This window comes from Electrophorus electricus, chromosome 19 (assembly GCF_041902795.1).
Source record: "Electrophorus electricus isolate QZ-2024a chromosome 19, ASM4190279v1, whole genome shotgun sequence".
Lineage (NCBI taxonomy): Eukaryota > Metazoa > Chordata > Actinopteri > Gymnotiformes > Gymnotidae > Electrophorus > Electrophorus electricus.
Genome location: NC_137515.1, coordinates 4,600,001 through 4,622,093, shown reverse-complemented (window position 1 = coordinate 4,622,093; position 22,093 = coordinate 4,600,001). Strand labels below are relative to the sequence as shown.

At 48.6% G+C, this 22,093-nt stretch overlaps 1 protein-coding gene across 1 annotated transcript in view; it reads left to right on the top strand.

Annotated features, from left to right (window-relative positions):
• pcdh1a (protocadherin 1a) overlaps positions 1 to 22,093 on the top strand; it is a 57,673-nt gene that overhangs the window by 28,913 nt on the left and 6,667 nt on the right. Inside the window, exon 4 of the mRNA XM_027028499.3 lies at positions 11,225 to 11,444. Within this exon, the coding sequence (XP_026884300.3) occupies positions 11,225 to 11,444 (220 nt within the window). The remainder of the gene's footprint in view (positions 1 to 11,224; positions 11,445 to 22,093) is intronic.

Below are 22,093 nucleotides of genomic sequence, written 5' to 3'. Positions count from 1 at the left end.
TGTTCTTCAGCAGCAGATGGTTATCTGTCTGATTGGAGCACTGATGTGAGGCGGGTGCAGGACGAGGCTAAACTGAAAGCCACACGTAGTAACCGGGTGGCGCACAGCACCGTCGCACACTGGAGACTGAAGTCTGTCACCATTTACTGCCTGTTGTCTTATTGACTTCTCCCGCCGCAGTTTACCTCTGACAGGCTATGGTGCAGATTCCTCTCAGACATGACACTGCACGAGTGCACGAAAGCAGAGGTAATATATAAATGAATTTTCTTTGGCAGTGTGTTCTGTAAGCACCAAGGCAGACTTCACAAAGAATGAAGGAAAGAGAGAGAGAGAGAAAAAGAGACAGAGAGAGAGAGTGACGCACTCTGTCAGAAGCATGTCTGTCTGAGCTCTTGCAATCCAGGAACTAATGCTGTTTGATGTATTAACCATGAGGGAGGAGGAAGGAGGTGTTTGTGTTTGTGTGTGTATGTGTGCGTGTGTGTGTCTCTGTCTGTGTCTTTATGAACATGTGTGTGTGAGTGTAAAAAACAAAATGTGTGACTAAGTGTATGATTGGCAATTTGGGTTGTTTGGAGGTCAGTACTAGGAAGAGAATTCTGCTTGATGGTGTTGTGTGATGTTGGGAGAGACCCTCTGCTAGGCGGAGTCTGGATGCATCTTCCATCAATGTCTTATTTTGGTCCCAATGAGGAAACACTTAACATTGATCACTGAGATATGAACAGGACTCAGCCACATGTGAACCGTGCATAATGAGAAAGGTATGTGTGTGTGTGTGTGTGTGTGTGTGTGTGTGTGTGTGTGTGTGTGTGTGTTTCATAAATGATCATTATTACTAAAGGAGTATAATGATTTTGTTTCACATGAACATAGTCTGGTTTCAGCAAATATGGTTAGATGTATAATTCATCACAGTTATGCACTTTCAAAATATTTTTGAAATATTTTAATTACTGTCAAATTATTACATTAATTACTGTCAAATGACTCTTCATAATTCAGGTCATCCAGGTGGCAACTCCAGCTCCTGTGACACCAATATCGTATGTGCTTTAGATGGGACTGACCTTAAAAGCACTGTGCCATTACTGTGTGGGGGGATGGGGGAGTGTGAGTGAGTGAGTGAGTGTGTGTTTGCACTTAATGTTCATAAAATAGTAGAAATTCCTCCCTAATTGTTCGGTCCAAGTCTATAAAAATCACATTAAGTTTCCCTTAGCTCGTTTTTTTTTTTTTTTTTTTTTTCTGTCAGTGCATTTCTAATTCATTTTAACACTCCTGTTTCTCCATAGTTTATTTTACTAAACATTCAGTAGCAAAATCATTGCATTCATAGTTTTTCACCGCCTTTAAAAATGTCACTGCTGTTTTGCTGGTGTGATTTGTTGGCTCGACTTATTATCAGACCTCAGGAAAAAAAACAAAAACAACTTTGTTTATTTAGCACGGACAGCACACGTTAATCATTATCATTATGTCATGATGTAAATGTGGCAGCTTTAGCTAAATGGCTAATTTTCATCTGCAGTCCCTGGGAAGGTGGATGTCGACGTTAAGGACTCCAAACCCACACGTCTCACGACTGCACCGTAGATCATGAACATTCTTCCGCTTTACTGCTGCTGTACACACAAGGTTAATCCCATGCCTCCACGTTTTTTTTTTTTTAGAAAACCTGATGGACGTTTTCCTGCAGGCAAAAACGTTTCATTATACACTGTTCAGTTTTGAGATTTTGGTCCATTTTACTTCCTTACGGTCTTCTTTCCGACCGCTGGGAAGAAAACGTCAAAAATACACATTTAGGTGTTTTTTCTACACTTTCTTTGTTGGCATCTGTAGATTTCTCCCAAATTAACGAGACGTTAGCATGCTAACGCAACATGCACTACCGCTAACGTTACTGCACCGTGTCATCACGGGTACTGATAGAAAACTCCCGCACATTGGTGTTTGAGCCAAATATGGCTCTTTTCTTTGTATCAGTAGCAAACCATGAAAGAAATAGGGATCAATTTAAACGTAAGCGTGATTTGTTCAGACGTGATTTGTTTAGATGTGTCAAGTACTGTGACATTTCTTGGTTTAGTTACGCTAGGTAGTTTGGGGCTCACAGTAGTGGCTGTTAGGACATGTAGCATTTAAAAATAAATACATTTAAAAATGGGGGGAAAATGTCATTTAATTCAGCATTTTGTAGACTTTTCGTTTAGTGGCAAAATAATGTAGCCTAGCAGAATAAACAAAGACTAATGAGTGTAGCCTAATTTTTCAGGGCATTCAAGTTGAATTATTTTTTTTCTAATGAGATTGCTTCTGGACAAAACAGACAGCAGGCTAATCTATAAAATAGTTCTACACATACACACATATCAGTGCAACGAGGACAATAATGCGCATGCGTATGTGTTTCCTTTTAGTTGAAGACCATACATGTGATTTTAATTATTGCATGTTATTACATTGTTCTATATAGGTGTTGTACTCTATTATGAGAGATATCATTAACAACAATACTGAATATGATTAGATATTTTGTCTGTAAATAGTGATTTGCAATACAAATTTGTGAAATTTTATAATATATATCTTTAAAGGCAGTTTTCTCAAAATTAGTTTTTTTCTCACATGCTGAGCCAGAAATCTCCACTTCAGTAGCATTTACATATACTATATTTTACAGTTTTATCTATACCTATATTCAGATTTATTTATTTTTTTACTGAGGGGATTGTTCATATATCATTCATAGTCTGAATTATATACCATTTTATTCTTAAAACATGGCAACATGGCAGCATTTTATTTATTTATTTATTTATTTATTGTGGCTGATGACAGTATTTTCTGTATATATTTTATTTTACATATATTGTATGCATATTTTTTATACAGTATTTTATGGAGTGATGAAAGGAGAGATTCAAAATTCCCTCTGTAAAAACCTTTGATTCTAATATGTCAACAAGGATTTTGAACCTGACTTTATCCACTGTTCAGATTTCTATTCTTGATATTTATGCAAATTGGTGCATATTTAATTAGATAATGAATAATTTGCATATTTAAACATAACATTTTAGAAAACGTATAAACTTATAATACAGTATACAACTGGGGAAGTTTCATGTTGATATTTAATAGTTAAATTTTTTACCCTATTCACCTGTAGTGTCTTCCCTTAACACGCGCGCGTGTGTGGGAAGCGGCTCTCGTGCGTGAACAGAACGAATGAGGGAGAGGTGCTGTGTGTGTGGTGCGGGTTTGGACACTAATGAGTTCTCTGGGGTGGCGAGGCTGTGGCAAGCCTCCTCGGCCCTCCTCCCTCTCAGGCCGGACCTGTTCGGGCCGGGTCCAGGCTGTTTCGGACGCCACTAATGGCTCCCTCTTCGGCCTTGGCCCTGCCGCCGTGGTCTCCCACAACTCCATGCCAGGGGTGGATTGCTAACGTGCACCATCCTTTCTAGATCCTGATTAGCCCACTGACCTACAAACGGGCCCTTCCACGGTCACTGGCCACGACCTGTCAGCTCGAATCCAATAGCGGCCAATGGCAGGGGCGAAACGGATGCTGGAGCTTCTGTTCGGCCAATAGCAGGGACGAAACTGATGCTCAGGCTTCTGCTCGACCAATACCAGGGGCCTACTTTTGGCCAATTGCAGGAGTTTCGACTTGGCCATGCAGGAACTGTCTGCTGTTGCAAGGCTGGGTGACTCATTTTTATGATTTTCAGATGACACTTTGGGCCATCTCCTGGCAAAGGCCTGGGAGGCAGAACTGCAGAGACCTCTATGTGTATTTGATGTGTGTATGTGTGTGTGTGTACAGTAAGCGCAGTATACAAGTGAGTGTGTGTGTGTGTGTGTGTGTGTGTGTGTGTGTGTGCACGCAGGTTTTCAGGATCATATTTCAACCTGGGGGGGGGGCGTGGTGGATGTTTAAACCAATCAGTGTCTTTAATTGCAGACCTAAGCACTGAGGTGCCAGTAAATGCTGTGTGCTTCGATGCCCCTGTGATGAGATTTTGCAGCCACGTTAGTCTGAAGAATGCTTGCTGGTGTCAAAAGCACTTAGCTCAGAACGGAGCTTTTACAGCCGACACTGACTACAGGAGGATAATTGTATCCGCTCTCAGCACGGCATGTTGGAGAACCAAGACTTTTGTGTTTCATTTCAAAATAAATCAAAAGGAGGGATGGGTAGGCACAAGAGAGGAGAAGTAAAATATAAAAGGGGCGGGGAGAAGGAGCCAGCGCCTGACGAGAGCGGCACGGGAGATGGAGGAGGCATGTCTTGACTTTTAAACCATTATCACACCACAGTAAGCACAGACAATCCCTCGTTCCAGCGCGTGCATGCGCATGCGCGCACCCAGATGCACGCATGAATGCGTAATCACAAACTCCTCGACCCTACACGCATTCCCACTTAATTGGAAGTGTCGGATCAATGCTTTCTGATTACTGGGTTCCATGAGAAGGTTTGTTTCAGGCTTACGGCAGCGCCTCCTATCCACCTTAATTGCTTTTCTTGGACTGGGTGATAATAATCGGTAACTGGTTGTTATATACTGATAATTACTGAAAATTGGCATCTTGGTGTGACTGGTGTTACATCAGAGATATTTAGCATCGATGACGAGGCTGCACCCTGGATCGTGAGTTCAAGTTTCACCCGAGGCAAAGGCAGAGAGGACATCATTGTGTAGTTTGTCACATATTATCCACAGTTGTACTGATGTGGTAAACATATGCACATTCATAGTAATATCGTGCAGAGGGAAATATCAATATCTTAAGCCCAGAGTTTCCATTTTGGTAGGTCATTTATGGATTGATTGAGCAATTGTGATTTGCTTTTTTTTTGGGGTTTTGAGCCTTGATAATCTATCTCTAATCAACCCCTCATTCATTAGACGGTGGTAGCTGCAGCGTGGGCCACTCAGACCCCTGCGTCTTCCTCCTCGTCGCCGTGACTGCACAGGACGGAAGGGTATCATCGCGCTGCATCATAGGCGCGAGAGCGCACACCGTGCAGCTAGCTGTTTGTTTGGCACCTCCCAACTCCTCCGATAGCCTTTGATATCCCCGAGCCCAGAGTGGCCGTTTCGGGGCACGGAGAAGAAAGGCAGTGATGACGAGTTTGACTCGCCTCCGATAAAATGGTCTCTTGATCTGGCAATGTTTTTTTTTTTTCCCCTCTCCCATTTCTCTGTTCTCAGGCCATCATTTGTGAGCTCTGCTGGGCCCTGTTAGAGCCTGCCAACCGCTGATAGATCAATAGAGAGAACGTGTCCTCAATGACCAGCCATGGCAGACCACTCTGAGCAGTAGATGAAAGGGACTCTTCGGCTTCTAATTAGACATTATTTTTTAATATCATCACCCCCGATATGTGGGTTGAGGAAATTCTAGGCATGGTTTGCGTTTCTTTATTGCTAGATGGTGGGGTGGGAAGGAACAGATAAAATTGATTCTGCGTCTAATGGAGAGACTGGCCTGAATAATAACACTTTTCGTCGCTCCGCTATCAAATCGGGGCTGCCTCCCAGATAGATCCATCACTGGCTATTAATAGAGACGCAGAAAACAATTCTGGAGGAAGCCCCGACAGTCTTAAGCTTGCCTGAAAGCTTTGTCATCTCTCCCTACAATCCCATTATGTACCACGTCCTTAAAGCAATTGGAGGCTGAGCTCCATGCATGCCTTCCAGCCAGGCCCTTTAGGAATTGAGATATTAACTCTGAAAATGGAAGTTTGAGAGGGAATAAGGTTCCCACTCGAGACTGGATATTGAGGATTAATTTCTGTAGTGCCTCTTCCTCCATATCTCTCCTCGGCTCCATCAGTCAATTTCTCTATGTTTCTCTCCTCCTTTCTCTCTCTCTCTCTCTCTCTCTCTCTCTCTCTCTCCCTCTCCAATCACTCTCTCTGTCTCTATCTTTGTTTCTCTATTTCTTACTGTGCCTTCCCCTCTGTCTCAGTACTCTGCGTTTCCCTCTTCGTCCCTCTCGCTCCCTCCCTCATCCCCTCTCTTCCACCCCTCCCACGCTACCTCGCTATCTCTCGCAATGCCCCCCCCCCCCCCCCCCCACGCAGGATTAACACAGGCTTCCTCTTCCACTGTCACTCAGCATTTTCTAAACAAGGCCACTTACCGTACCATAAAAACTGACATTCAGTTTACGACACGGAACCTTGGAGCGCGAACAGGGAGAGGGTTTCTGGGGTGGGAGGTTTGGACGGCGGGGGGGGGGGGGGGGGGGGGTCTTGCACCAGAGGAGGGAACCGGGGCAGGTGAGATTAAGCGATGGAAACAGTCCCACAATCTGATCATGATAAAGACACAATAATAAAGCAAAAAAGGAGACGAGGGATCTGTGTTATTCTTTTATCATTTATCATGGAGGAATATGTACACACCTGAAGGAAGTCTGTTTTTTTCACACCGAGCCACAGGTATATGTCTCCGCAATGTTATGAAATGGGTTTTTCTCCCTCATCTTAAAAGAAACGGCAGATGTCTCCGTGGCCCCGTGATATGAAAAATTCAATTTAAAAGGATGAGAGAAAGAATGGTGCACGGCCTATTTTCATTCTCCCACACCCAGAGATATGAGAACGGTGCTCTATTGTGAAGGGGGAAATGATGCCAATCGGGCTACCGAGAAATTCCTTCATAATTCAATTCAATTTCCTCCAAATCCCAAAGGCAAGCTGCAGTTCCAAAGAGACGGGGTGGGGTGGGGTGGGGTGGGTGGGGGGTGGAGCTGAGTGAGGTAGGCAAGATGGAGAGAGGCAAGATGGTAAAAGATCGAGAGAGAAAGAGGAGGAGAGAGAGAGAGTGACAGATGTCGGGTGAAGACAGGCCGGAGGGAAAGGTGATGGAACACAGAGCTGGAGGAGGCATGAGGAGAAACACGAGGTGTAATAACAGGCCTCATCCAGCGCCTCGTCCACGTGATGGACGGTGGTGCTGTGAGTGTGTGAGGGCCAGGTTTAGCTAGGGGTCGCCAGCCAGCCTGGGGCCCAGACGCTTCTTCTGCGGCCCGTGTCTCTGTAGCCCAGGCCGAGGGAGCAAGGTGCCCTGGCGCTGTCAGAGGAACACGGGCGAGCCGCGGACGAGCTGCGAATGAGCCAAACATGGCCGTGGGAGTTATTGGAAGCGCATCCTTTGAATCAAAATTGGATAGAGATCCTTCGTTTGATTTAAAATCTGTTACTGCTTAAAAATGTCACTTCTAATGTGCCTTCGCAGTTAGTCTGTGTCACACCTGTGAATTAAGTGGTGGCTAAAGTTCTTGGACAGTCCAAATTCGTCAAAGTGTCGGAGAGCGAGAAATGATAAACAAAGAGGAAGATGGGGGAGAGAAACAAAGACGGAGAGAGAAAGATGGAGTGAGAGAGCGAGGGAGACAGGGACAGAGACAAAGAGAGGGAAAGAGAGAGCAAGAAAGAGAGAGATCTCCTTGTGCTTCGAGCTCGTGCGAGGATCAATGAGCCAGCTCCTCTGAAAGGCGTGTAGAGCGCAGAAAAAAATGAGTCGACTGAACAAATATGACAATGAAGGAGTGCACCTCAGTGCAGAGGCAGCAAGCGCCAAATCACAGAGAACGGCGTGGGGGGGCATTGGGTGGGGGGAGGGGCGACTGCTTACCGCACACGGACCTGGTTTTGTTTCTCCCTCTGACTCTCACCTTCCTCTGCTCGGGAGGGGGTTTGTTTCTATATATTTATTTTGTTTTATTTTATTTATTTCTTTTCGGCGCGCGGTAGCTGGGAGGCGGGCGGTCTTAGCAGCAGAGTCTTCAAAGAGTGGAGGTTTATCAAAGAGACCCAGTGAACTGAAAGAAGAGAGGACAGACCGAGGTGGGTGGGTTGGGGTGGGGGGGTGTAGGGCCGGCAGCTATGCAGGGACGGACAGCCACGGACGACAAATGATCACAGAAGTGCAGTTAGGAATGAGAGAGGCAGGAGAAGGACGTCACGGACAGGCCCGTCTTGTGTCCTCTGTATGCTAATCATGCCTGTGAAGCTCAGAAGAGGGTCCCTCGCGGAACTGCCGCCTCCAGCATCTCAGACGGCGCCCGCCTCCATGCAAAGGCTCAGGTCCGACGATGTGTCGCCATCGTGAAATCCACCATGGTGATCAGCCACGGGGTGGGGGGAGGAAGTGAGGCTCAGAAAGTGGGGGTGCGGTGTGGCTTATGAATATCAAGCCATCGCTTGCGATGACAATTCGGTTTGCACAGTGTCACGTGACCGCTTGCAGAGGTGCCGTGTGACCGCACACAGTACCGACAAGGACAGACGGCTGAAAATCCGGTTACTGTTCGTGTGTTTGCGGAGCAGTTTTTTTTTACCTCGAACCACCTGATGCCACCACCCGTTTGAACCCCCCCCGGGCATCCGGTCCTCCTCCGCCTCATGTGCCCCGCGGAGGTCTGCACGGTGCGGCTCCAACCCTGGCTCCCCCAGCGCTTAGCTGCCTCTCCTGGGTGTTAAACCTAATCCCCTGCTGTGTCTGGCGCTGTAATACCCTGCGATCGCCTTTGTTCTCTGTGAATTTTTTCTGTTTATTCAATTTCTCATGCCAGGCCTTTTAATACTTTTTGGCTGGTCTAATTTTGCCTTCGTATTCAGCACCCACCTGTGCCCCTACCTCACCTCCACTCCACCCCACCCCGCCGTGTTTAAATCCCACCTTGCGCCTTGTCTGCCTCCCTCGGATTCCGGTCTGTGCTTCTCTGCTTCTGCGCCGCTTCTGGGTGTCCGGACTTCGGTCTCCGTGCCAAAATCTTCGGTCATCCCTCCCTCGCCCGCTGCCAGGGAGTGGCCTCTCGGAGCGTCTTGCGCGCCCCCACCCGGCCTCCATCGTCTTATCCGCTTCCAGCTCCAACTCCGTCTCTCTCTCCCACCTAACTCTGAAGGAAGAGGGTAAAAAAAAGACAAAAATCCTCTCCTGTCTCCCGCCGTACTCCAACCATTCCGTCTCTGCCTCCCCGCCTTCCCAGGTAGCGTTTAGCCTCTTCAGCCTGCCCCATGCCCCCCAGCCCCTCAGCCCACTGGCCCCAAGCCCCATGCTCCTAAGCAGGCAGCAACAGGCTGCGCTGAGAGGGGAATCTGTTCCCCCTCTGCAGAGCTCCAGCCCCTGGAGCTCGGAGAGAGCAAGTACTGACTGTGGAGCGATGCCCGGAGGAGCCATTTAAGCACAGGATCCATATTTAAGAAACTAAATGCCTGCCTTTTCTACATTTAAATAGTAATGTGCCTGCCTGAGAAACTTTTAATCACAGTCTTAGCTGTTCTGTGGGAGAATACAGAGTCTGGGATGGAATAATAATAATCTTGATTGAGATATTGTAACTATGCTAATGCACTCCCAGATAAGATTGTTCCCATAAGTACATGCATTGCACTCATTTTTGTGTGGGGGGATTCTGCATGTCTCTTGCTGCAGATCAAACAGTGCAATTTGCATTCTACATGAAGTATTGTAAATACCAGGCAATGTTATTTACATTCTTAGCAAAGTGTTATAATAGCATTTTGCAAAAGCTAAAACAATTACATTAACATCTGCATTCACGTTCTCTAAGAGCAGCAAGTGTGTTTTCCTTCGCACATCAAAGGCTAAACTGAATGAGAAAAAGGAAAGGAAGAGCACATTAAAAGGTTTGGCCTTGAGAAAAATAGCACTACCCATACAATGCCTTTATTCTCATAGCATGTCAATCCATCCCTCTCACTTTTCCACGCATGCACGCGCACACACACACACACACTTCTTGGGTGGAGGTTGTCAGTGAAGCAGAGGTCGCCGAGATGCCATGTTAGAGTTTCCAAAGGAAGCCGATATAATTACTGCACAGTGAAAATGCTCCACAGCGAGATCCAGTGTTCCTCGAACCACACAAGTGGGAGCTTGCAGAGAGCAGCTTGATAACCGATACATGCCTGAGTACGAACAGTGTGCACACAAACAGCATTCACCATGTGTGTGTGTGTTTGTGTGTGTGTGTGTGTGTGTGTGTGTGTGCAAGGGTGTCTCTGAAAGAACAGGCCTGCTTTACATGCACTAGTTACTAGAACATCACCCAAGCACATTAAGGCAAAAGAGCTGGAGACGAAAGAACAGAAGCATGCAAGCAGTCAAACGGATAAATAACTGAGAGGATAAACAAACGTGTGGTGAGGTGGAGAGATGGAGAAGGAGATCCGAGTGGAGGCTGATGGAAACCAGCAGCAACGCAGCAACATTTCTGCTTCAGAGCTGATAACAACACTGCCGATAACGATGCTCCTATGTGTTTGAAACAGCAGTTAATGGGTCTTTTGTACACATTGAAATTGTTGTCTTCATGACTCTAATTTTCTAAAATCACTCTGTTTGGTACGCAGTCATATTTGAGTATGTTTGTGAAGTTGGGCGAGTGTAGGTGGGTGCGTGTGTGCAGGTGAGCGTGTGTGTTTGTGCAGGTGTTTGTGCATAGGTGGTCCCCTGTTCGTGTAGATGTGTGAATGCGTGTGTGTAGCTGAGTGTTTGTGTCTGTGTAGGCATGTGAGTGTGTGTAGGTAGACTCAGGTGTATGTAGGTGGGCATGTGTGTTCGTGTAGGTGTGTGAGTGTGTGTAGGTGGACTCAGGTGTATGTAGGTGGGTGTGTTTGTTTGTGTATGTGTGGGTGTGTGTGTGTCCTGCTTTTGTGCTATCAATCCCCACCTGCCCTAGGCGAGACGGGAACCAACGCAGAATAGGGAAATGGGCTTTTCTGCAATATCAGTGATTATCTCGGTTTTATGAGCTCTACAGCTGTGTGTGTGTGTGTGTGTGGGGGGGGGGGGGTGTACACAAATGAGTGAGGATGTGTGCTATATATTTTTTTTGTGGTGGCTTGAATGCATGAGTGTTTTGTTTCTGTGTGTGTGGGTAGTTAGAGTGGCTTGAAGATAGAGGTCATCTTTACAGTAATATTGGGAAATTTAATTACAGATTTTTCGCACTCCGAAGAGACAGTAAGCATTCCTCTTCCACTCTGCCTTCCTCAACAGTGGGAATGAAATGCTTCCTCACTAACTGCCCCTCTGAAAATTGCATATTGAAAAAGTCTCTCAAAGTGCGCCATTACAAATTTGGAGGTCAGTTAGCCTAGTTAGGGGCCCCCAAAGTTTTAATTAGTTTATAATGACCAGACAGCCTGCTGTTCATCTCTCTGCAGCTGCCGCACCGCAGAGTGACGTTCTCGACGGCCAATCCCGTGCAGGACCTGCAGGACACCTCCCAGCAGAGTTACTACGACAGCGGCCTGGAGGAGTCCGAGACCCCCAGCAGCAAGAGCTCCTCCGGCCCCCGCATCGGACCGCTGGCCCTGCCCGAAGACCACTACGAGCGGACCACGCCCGACGGCAGCATCGGGGAGATGGAGCACCCCGAGAATGGTGAGAACCGCTTTCCCGGACAGTCCGTCGGTTGCGAGATTCCGGTAGAGCAGAGCGGGCTGTGGTCGAGTGCCCACATAAACTACCTGCTTTATTTAATCTCTTTTCCGGTCCTCCCCTACGATTGCTGAATTTGTGTTTTTTTTTCTTTTTGTTTTTTTTTACAGTAGGTGAATATATGTGTGTTGTGTCAGGAGTAGAGTCAGCAGTAGTGTGCCCGCTCCATCAGCAGATCCTTCATCACGGCTCCAAATCATTCTTAATGGCCCCCTCACACAAAGAGTTGTAATTAAAACCCCCCCTCAGCTAATGGAGCGTTCGGGGCTCCAGATAAATCTGAGGCGGGCTCGTCCAGACAGCCAGTGCCGGCCCTTCCGCGGATGCCCTGGCCCCCTTGCTTCGTCCTGCAGGCCTGTTTTCTTTTCTCTCCTTTCATTTGGCGGTCTCCGACGGGCGCTAATGAGTGGGTGCAGGAGCCATGACGTGGCGCGCTTCCTGAGCGCGCCTTGCCGCTTTAACAAAGCGAACAGAAGTGCATTTGTACCGTCCTTCTCGTAAGGAGGAACATCCTGACAGCTGCTTCCCCTCCTTAAACGCACGCCTCGTTTTCCTCTGTACAATTTAATATTACTGATGCGGCCTTTTCAGAACGCCTGGTTTTTTTGCTTTCTTTCTTCTCCCCGGCATTTGTTGAACGCGGAGCTTTGTACCTGTTTTGCCATTAGCAGGGCGAGCTTAATTACTTCGCCCGTGTAGTGCTCCTTCTTGAAAAGCGTGCTCTGGTCCTGCGGTGCGACGTTTTCCGATGCACTCCACAGAACGCGGCGGCTTGCGAAACCCCCCCCCCCCCCCATGGCAAGCCGACAGCTGCTCTTCGTGCGGGCGGGGGGGGGGGCTTTTGGAAGCCAAAGTGTCCGCGGCTCCCTGCTTCCGAATTTGCATGGGGTGACGCTCGCGTTGTGGTTCTTGTGCCACCTCCTCTGTCCGAGCACGTGGAGGATGTCGGGAAAGAGACGGCCCTTTAAAGAACGGCTTAGCAACGGCGAACGGCGCCGCGAAGGAAACAGGCGGGAGTTGCGGCTGGGTCTCCGATTTTGTCGGTTTGAACTGGAAGCAAGCGAGGCTGATGGCATCACAGACCCCAACCCACCGCACATCTCCTCCCTCTGGCTGAGCACGTGCACCCGGGAGACTGGCGGAGGAGCCGATAACCAGAGGTAGACCTAATTAAAACGTGATTCTCACCTCGGGGAGATTATGGAGAAACCCCTCACGGAGAGACAGATGAAAAAATAGAATTTCGAAAGACAAGAGCTGTCCCCCTCCCTCTCTCCCTCCGCCCGTCACCTGTAAAGCACCCTCCCCACCTCCACAGCCTGTTGGGGTGTTTTTGGCGGGTGACTGTGAGTGACAGGGTGACAGACAGAGCTGGCAGAGACTTTCTGCTCGGTGCTGCTCATATGATTGATGCACGGGGAGCCGTGGGCGGGGCATGGTGGCGCCAAAGGGTCGAGAGCGCCACGTGTCACTACGTTTAAGGTGGGACACAAAACAGCGTGGCCCGGGCAGGGCGAGACCTCAGCCCTGAAGCCCAAACAACACAACGGCTTCGTGACAACATGGCCTTTTCGCTTACGAAAATCACATCACACTCGCCCACGGCCAGAATTCAGTGGGGGGGGCTGGGGTTGAGGAGGGGTGTTATGATTGTTTTATGATTCAATCTTTCGCACAGCTCCAGGTTTCTCCTGCCAAACACCATGGCTAGACTGTGTTTTGCTTGTTGTTGTTTTTGTTTTGTTTATTTTATTTTTTACATTTTTTCCCCCTCTGGCCTTTAAAAATGTCAATGGTAGACATAGGGTGAGCTTCTGTGGTCTGTGGCGTTTTGTCACCCCGGATTATCGTTCCCTCAATCCCAGCCCCCCCCCCACCACCATCCCTAAACTCTGACGTCCAATCTCAAACAGGTTTTTCTTCTGAGCTTTTCTTCTGCTTTCTGCGTGATGGTCTCTTTTTCTCCCATTTTCCATGCAGCTCATGTCAATCTAGCTCCCAGCACCGTACACATGATACGTTTAATTGTCTCTGAACACTGCAGATCACTTTACCAAAACCCCGGGTGGTGTCGACACACTCGCTCCCATCTCTCATCTGCCTGCTCACAATGCCTCAGCTTTAATCCTCACCCTGGTACAGTGTTTTAAATGAAACGGATATAAAAGAAGACTTGTTAGTATTTGTTAGTATTACCTGTCGGTCATATTTAGGAGTAAAACCAGTGTCTGGCAGATTTATAGACATCATCAATACACCCAACAGACTTCATCCGCCACAAACCACCGGAACATAAAATACATTTACAAATGCATTTCAATATGACAACTGTGGCACACCAGTTATTACTACTATTTTTACTCAGTATTATATGTGTTAATTTGTGAGCGATTTAATCTGATAGATCATTGGACATCTGAGATCAGGTGCCGTAGAGCAGGACTGCCACGCGGCTCCTTTAAATCGACGGCGTTTTATGTAATCCAACGCACCGGCACGTTCCGACGCTCCTGACACTGATTAACGGGATTAGATGCGATTCATTTGGGTTGGAAGTAAACTCCGCGGGAGGTCCTGTCTCCAAGAGCAGCACCGTCCCATTTCCCCTGGTCCCCCCCGCTGCCATCTATTAATACAGCCACATCACTCACACGGCTGCCGTTCCAGTGATTTACATCGTGACGTGTCTGGAATGTTTGTAGCATCATAACTCCTCAGGACCATTCCCGCCTTTTTTTTTTTGCTTGCCAAAGGAAGTGCTTGCACGTTGACTAGTGCCGTGTACACATCTAGTGTTAACCTAGATATCTGAACCGCTGTTTGCAGTCCGGCAGCACCCCGACGTCACCGCACGGTTAGCGTGCCCGAACAGGTGATAGCATTCACTCCGCCGCAAATTTGCTGTGGATTCCCGAGCAGAAAGCCTTTGAAGCGTGTTACCATAGTACCAGCTTGATCTCCTTTGATCCCCGATCAGACTGATGTGTGATGTAATAGCGTAGCCGAGCGTGCGAGCAGGAGTCGCTGCGCTCTGGTCTTAGATTCCGTGGTGAACTCACACTCAGACACGTCTCATACATATAAGCAACGCCTCCCCCCACCACAACACACCCTTCTCTCTCTCGTCTCAATTTCTCTCGTTCTCCCTCTCCCTTGTGTATTTCCTCTCTCTCCTTCCTCCCCTCGCCCTGTGCGGTGCTTTCCTCCGAGCGAATGCTAAGGTTGGCTTCCTGATATCAGTGCTACTCTATTCGATTCTCGTGTAACATGATCTGTCACTATCGATTTCTCCGGGTCTGTGTTTGGCCGTAGAGCGTCGGGTTGGTTTTCTTCCTCCCGCTTTGCTTTGCTGAATTCACTGGTTGCTGGTTCATGGCTTTGCCCCGGTGCGGACGTTTCTCACACCTCACCCTGGCTTTGATACCAAAACACTATTCAGCGTCTCACTAGTAAAACCTAACGCCGTTATTACAAGTAGCGGAGATTTTCGATGTGTGAATATGAAGTCTGAGGACCGGGAAGGTCAGGTATTAAGGCTTGTTTTTCTTATCTAAGAAAAACACGTCGAGGCGGTCACTGTGAGTTTTGTGAGGGTTGTGTATTAAAATGGCATTATTCTGCCAAGGTAATGGCATGCAAGGATTAATAAACCCGTCCAGAGACTATGCTATGCTGAAGCGTATCTGCGCAGACAATAACAAATAACACCGAGCAGTGCAGTATTTGTTCAGTGTTAATTAGCTGTTATATCTGATTCATTGTCAATATAACAATTCACCCAATCATCTAATCATGTTAAATGAGTGTAGCTGCGTGTATTTATGAATGTTTCTGATTAGAAACAAGATAAATATGAACAATTGATGGGTGATTGATGATTTAAGTTGTACTTACTTATTTATTCATAAGGATTTGCCAGATAATTTACTATGTACTTAATGAAATGATTTACTAGGTATTTCTCCAGATAACGTAAGAAATAACACATTTCATAATGATGTCTTGATATAACCAATGTGTTAATCAGATGCTCGGCTAAGAACATTTGCCCGTGCCCAGTGTTGAAAGGGAAAATAAAGAACGGCGCTCATCCGTTGTCCATGTGCATATGACAACATCCAGTTTGGAAGGCTTTCTGCTATTCATTTTAGAGTGTTGTAATCTCTCTTAATTAGACTTGTTTGACTGGGGAAGCCAGGTGCACAGAACTTGTATCGGTCTGAGAGACAGCAAGGCGGACAGTGACATGCATGAAAACGCTTGTTTTCACTCGGTTGCTGCATGACTTGCTCACTGTATCTGTCTCTCACTTTCTCTCTTTCTATCTGTCTCTTACTCTCATCCTCTGGCTCTGAGTCACTCTGTCGCTCTCTTCTGTCTCCTGCTCTGTCTCTCACACGCTTGCTTGTTCTCTTGCTCTCAACTGTATTTTCGTCTGTCTCACCCTCTTGCTCCCTGTCTCACTCTCTCTTGCTTTCTGTTGCTGTTGAGCTCCTTGTGTCACGGTCTCTGTCTCGTTCTCTGTCTCTCACTTTCTGTCTCACTCTCTCTTGCTCTCTGTCACTGTCTAACTCCCTGTGCTATGGTCTCTGTCTCGCTCTCTGTCTCTTGATCTCTGCCACTCATTCGCTTTCTTGCGTGTCTCTCTCTCTCTCTTTTTTCTCCTTTTCTCTCTTTCTGTTACCGACTCACATTGTCTCTCAGTCTCTCACTCACTGTCTCGCTCTCTGTCTCTTGCTCTCGGCCTTACTCTGTCTTTCGGTTCTCTCCCACTCTCCTTCTCTCACTTTCTTTCTCTCTCTCTCTCTCTCTCTCTCTCTCTCTCTCTCTCTCTTTCGCTCTGCCTCCAAACTGGAGAGGAAAAGGAAGAAATGGATCTCAGATGATGCATCACTCCTTTCTTAGAAGAGGCTGTTTGACAGTGATTAGAGCTTCCAGCCCTGATTTATGAAAGCACAATAACACACACTTTTATCGAATATTACAGGTTCACAGAGACGCTGTGGTCCCATGTGTGTCCGTCAAAATACAAATCGATTCTCCCAAACTCCTTCCGAATCTCACTTGTCTGTGTTTAAGTGTGGGGCACTTGTTCTCCTTGATAGCATGACTAACCTTAGCTAACTTCGTTTATCTCTCTGAAGCCCTGCCAAGCACGTGAATAATCCTGTGGCCTATCCCTGCTTCTGTGGGGAATGTGAGTACACTGGAGCTAAAATCCTACACTGGTGTAGCTTTCCCCAGAGCTGCCTTGCAAGGACACTACAGTGTGTTCTTGGGGGCCATCGCGGGTGTCTGGAGCGCAGTTCGACCCCCGGGCCTTGCGTGGGCCAGAGTCTCCAGGTCAGCAGCAGCGCTTCCCGAGAGCTCGGTGCGCAGGGCCACTGTGCGCCAGGCCTGGGCGCGTGCCATAGCGGGGAGAGTGTCGCCCCAGATGGAGGTATTTACATGAGGACTGGTTACACAGAACGCAGCGTCCCTTTGAAGCCGGCGAAGGCACCGCTCCACATATGGACAACAGAGAGAGGGCGAGAGATAAAATGGAATAAAATGGCATTTGCATAATGATGAGGAATGTCAGTGATGCGGCACGATTATTATTTCACTCTCTCTCTCTCTCTCTCTCTCTCTCTCTCTCTCTCTCTCTCTCTCTCTCTCTCTCTCTCTCTCTCTCCTTTCCTCTGATGTATGAAGCCCTAATGGAGAAGCAGGTCCTTTGAACTCTACTGTCACTGTCTCTTATGCCCTCCTCACTAAGTTTCACTTATCATTTCTGTTCTGTTCCCACCCTTGTTATGTTGTCCTGTGCATTCAATCATAGATGCCCACTCTTTTTCTCCCATCTTTATATTATTTCAGTCTGTGACCGCATGTGCATGTGTGTGTGTGCGTGCACATGTGTGTGTGTGCGTGCACATGTGTGTGTGTGCGTGCACATGTGTGTGTGTGTGTGTATGCAGGTGCATGCGTGCACGTGTATGTGTCTTCGCATACCGGTTCGCCTGCGTATGTGTGCGCGTGTGTGCGTGTGTGTGTGTTGAAAAGGAGGAAAACGAGAGAGACAGACTGAGGAACAGAGTGTGAGTCTGAGGGGGCTTGTTTGTCTTGTGGGTGCCAGCTTGGATAGCTGCCTGGGTGGCAGCGTGGCGTGGCGATGCGGGGCATGGCTCTGCTCAGACAGATGGCGCCGGGCCTTGTCAGAGTCCCTGCCTGTTAGTAGAATTGATTGCGGGAGCCTGAGCCAGGTTCGCCTGAGCTCCCAGCCCTGTCTCTACCTCAGGGAGACGTGGGGGTGGGGGTGAGGGTGCGTGCGTGGCGTGGCGGGGGGGAGGGGGAGGGCAATCATGCCCCGCCACCCGTCCGAGCCCTGAGATGCCGGCTGTCGCCACTAATCTGGCCCTCGTGATCCAGGTCTCCAACAGGGTCTACGAGCTCGTGACGGCGCCGGTCCTGATCTGCTGCTCTTCGCTGCTTCCCTTTCTAACTGCTCTCGGCAGCGGAACGGCTAGGATTTTCAGCAGTAGGCCGATGTTTCCATGTGGTGGTTGTTATTAGTTTTTGAGCAAGTAATAATGCACTTAACAATGGAGATGAACAAGGTAGGTGAGACATAGATATGGTTAACGGAGCTCCATTGGTTAACGGTCTGCTTTCTCTCCCTGTCTCCTTCTCACTGGCTCTTTTTTTCTTTCTCTCTCTCTCTCTCTCTCTCTCTTATTTTCTCTCTTTGTCTCACTTTGTCTCTCTCATTCAATCAATGATGGTCATCCTTGTGCACAGACTCTGCCACTCTCTTTAATGGGAAACAAAAGCATACGGCCCCCGCCTCGCCGATAACGCCCAGCAGTGGGACGTGTGTGTGTGTGTGTGTGTGTGTGTGTGTGTGTGTGCGCGTGCGTGCATGTGTGTTTGCGTAGGGGGGTGGTGGGGGATGAGTGCAGGAGACGGCCGTGCCAGCCAGCTAGAGGCGGGCACCCCTTCTCCTAGCCGATAAAAATCTGACGATTATCTCAGTTATAACATGCCGGCACTCAGCTGACAGCTCGGTGACGCCGGTTCCATCCTCATCGTGTCAGGGAGCAGCGGCGTACACGTGAACAGCTTTCCAGCTTCGACGGCCGACGCTTGCACTCGCCATCGTCCAAATGGCACCTCATTTTCCACAGGTTACATCATACACACAGGCCAGGCTGGGCATTGGGGTGCTTTTACAGGGAATTAGAGTAGCTCCAAAGAGCTACATGGCCAGCACCCAGATAGAAGACTCTGACCCACATAAGACAGCTGTCATCTAAGTTTTATTTCGGCTTGCTCGTAGGTCTGTTTTTGGTGTAGCATCCGTCGTGTGCCTTTAATAATAGAAGCTTCATGTTGATTTCATGGACGTGAAATATGGCCTAATTTATAAACAGTAGGAAAATGGGAACAATTATACTGTCTTTGAATAGACTTCTTTTAACGTAAGCCATCGATTTGCATGAGGTTACATGGAACATTAAGAGAGAGTTGTGTGTGTGTGTGTGTGTGTGTGTGTGTGTATTTGTTTTTTGTTGAACATTAAGAGAAGAGGGTAAGGTGTCTGTGTATATATTTGCGTGTCTGTGTGCGTGGCTGCATGTGGGCGTGAGCGTGTGTGTGCGTGCATGCGTGCTACCCTTTCACTGAGACCTCTCCTTCTCAGTCTCCCTGGCTCCTGGTGAGTATTATGTAGTGTTCTCTTGGTGATGTAGGGAAAGGCTTGCTGAGGCTCTGCTCATGCCAGTGCTGCGAGGTGTTTGCGGGTGAGCCAGACTGGAGAAGAGTGACTCCGTAATGAGGAGGAGAGAATAATGTGTCCATCAGCTTTAGCCGGGAGCTTGGGCTCCGGTGAGAGGCGCCGCGCCACTGCAGCTGGGGTGGGTATTCTTAGACTCCAGGGCAGGACGGGGCAATTAGGCCCAGGCGCCAGCGTTGCACAGCAAACAGAACGCCAAGGCTGCCAGCTTTGCCCGGTCTGGCCGCCTAAGAGCAGGTGAAGCGGCGGGTGCTTTGGGGAGCACGCTGGCTTAAGGGCTGGATCTGCTTCCGCCCCAGCTGGGCGGCTCATACAGGGTACGGAGAGGCCCCAGGGCTTTCCTGCGCGGGCAGGGGGAGAGGGGGCCAACCCGGGTGAGCCAGTCAAGCACTCTCTAACTACCGCAACGCCCTGCCATGATGGCTGGTACTTGAGGGACCGGGGCGAGGCGAGGCCGACATGCATTTCTCTTATTTTCAGCAGGGCTCAGAGGAATCAGGCAGTTCTGGCCTTCCTTCTCTCTCTCTCTCTTGCTCTGTCTTGCTCTGTCTCTCTCTCTCTCTCTCACTCTCTCTCTCTCTCTCTCTCTCTCTCTCTCTGTCTCTCTCTCTCTCTCTCTCTCTGCAATCCAGCCGATGGCAGCACAATTCAAGCTGCGGCCAGATGCAATGAAACGCATGCACAAACACAAACACACACGCATCCCAGTCAAAACACCCTTCCGCTCCACCAGTTTCCCTTGCTATAAAATATGGCCATCCACACTTACTCTGCTGCCACTACCCTGTGCGGCAGCACACCCTGTTGATATAGCCATCCACTGGCTTGCCAGTCTCTAATTGTCCGCCTACAGTCCAATAGCAATCTGATAGTGCCAGAGCATGTCTTTCGGAAGCCAACTATGACCTCGCAATCGCCAGCAATCTCCACAATAAAGACCGCCCCCCCCCACACACACACACCCTTCCTCCCTCAGCCAAACGCCACTTCCTCACAGCCAAGAGGAAAACGATCCCTGTGCACGGTACCCCGCTCCATCCGGAGGCCCTGGCACGGTGGCATGCCTGACCGCTGCTGCCCGGCTTCCCTTCCTCCTCATCCTTTTGTCATTTTCATCGCCGTCAGCCAGGAACTGGTGGCCTCCCGGAAGCCCGGCCATCTTCCTTCAGGTCTGGGCTGTCAGAGCAAGCAGGCAGGCTCAAGGAGATGGATGAGGCCCGGGCTGGGGGGGGTGGACACGTCTAGAGCTGCTGCCCTGAGATGGAGCCGAGATGGCCGGCGCAGGCGAGTGGTTAATCAGGAGTCTGCCACTGAACTCTGCACTCAGCGCTTGCAGCAAACACAGCTTCACGGGCAGGACTGGCGGAGGGGGACAGAGCCCGCCGTTGTTGTGCTAAGCGTATAGCCCGCAGTCTCTGCCAACTCTGACGTTTCTCTTGATCTGGTGTGACGTTTTCCACCATGAAGGAGTCGTGCATTTACTTTAATGTCACAAGAGCTTTCAGGGCGTGACAAAGATCTGCATAGGACCAAAATAAGACAAGGCGCTGGGAGGACCATCATCTTGTCCAAGATGTGCATACTTCCATATCTGTCCGGATGTATTACAAAGTAGGTTCGGTGATGTCTTACTCCATCACATTTTCTCACATATTCTCCCATATTCTTTGTCTTGCTCCTTTGCTCTAGCAGAGAACACGATGCACTCAGAGTTGTACTCAGCTTGTTAGGCTGTTCTCCTGAATACGATAACCCCAACATGCACTGGGGGGAGAAGGAAAAAAAACAGCATGTGTCATTCTTCTTCCACAAGATGGTTGCTGTATCGTTATCTCAGTGCAGACATGGTGTCTTTAGCAATAACCACAGGGTGTCTGTTTGGCTTTAAAAAAATAATACTTGGAGCTTAGAATTTTGGTGTCATTTTTCTCATTAGATTATAATTGCAAACGACTGCCGATCCAGACGGATTTCTCCACGTTTGATGCCCTACTCCGTGAACTGGGCTGTAATTTCCAGCTGATTAGAGCACAGTGGTGCAGTCAGCCTCAGCAGGTGGAGAGAGAGAGAGATAGATAGGTTGAGAGAGATAGAAAGAGGGTGAGAGCGAAAGAGAAAGAGGGTGAGAGAGCAAGAGAGAGAGAGAGAGAGAGAGAGAGAGAGAGAGAGAGAGAGAGCTGTGGTATCAAACAGAGGGATGCCCTGTGAAATTGCAGGAAGAGCAGCTTCCCCCCTCCCCTCTTATGGCCCCTGGGCAGAGGATCAGACAGAGAAGAAACCTGTCACAAACATAGAAGCCCAGCCATCCCACAGGCTTCCTGATGCAAGCCCACTGCAAAACCTGCACATAGCGTGTGTGTGTGTGTGTGTGTGTGTGTGTGTCTGTGTCTGTGTCTGTGTGTCTGTGTGCATGCGTGTGTGTTTGTTCACGTGTGTGAGACAGCACTTGACATGTTACACAGGCAGGCATGAGTGACTCATCTCTCTCTCTCTCTCTCTCTCTCTCTCTCTCTCTGTCTCTCTCTCTCCACCCCCCCCCCCCCACCCCTCTGTCCCAGGCTGTGTGCCATGATTCAGATTCAGTGATGAAGTGCTCTGTGGCCCAAGATGATGCCACAACATGTGCAGTCTGTTTGCAAACCTGGACAGTTTCAGTCTTTTGTTTTGTGTGGAAGAAAAGTGTGGAAAATGCTTCCTTTTCAAGCCCAGTCACCTGCTCTCCCAATCCCATTAGCTACTGCTTAGAGCTGCTGGCAGATTCAGTCTCTTCCCTGATTCTCCCTGGACACCATCTCTCTCTTACACACACACACACACA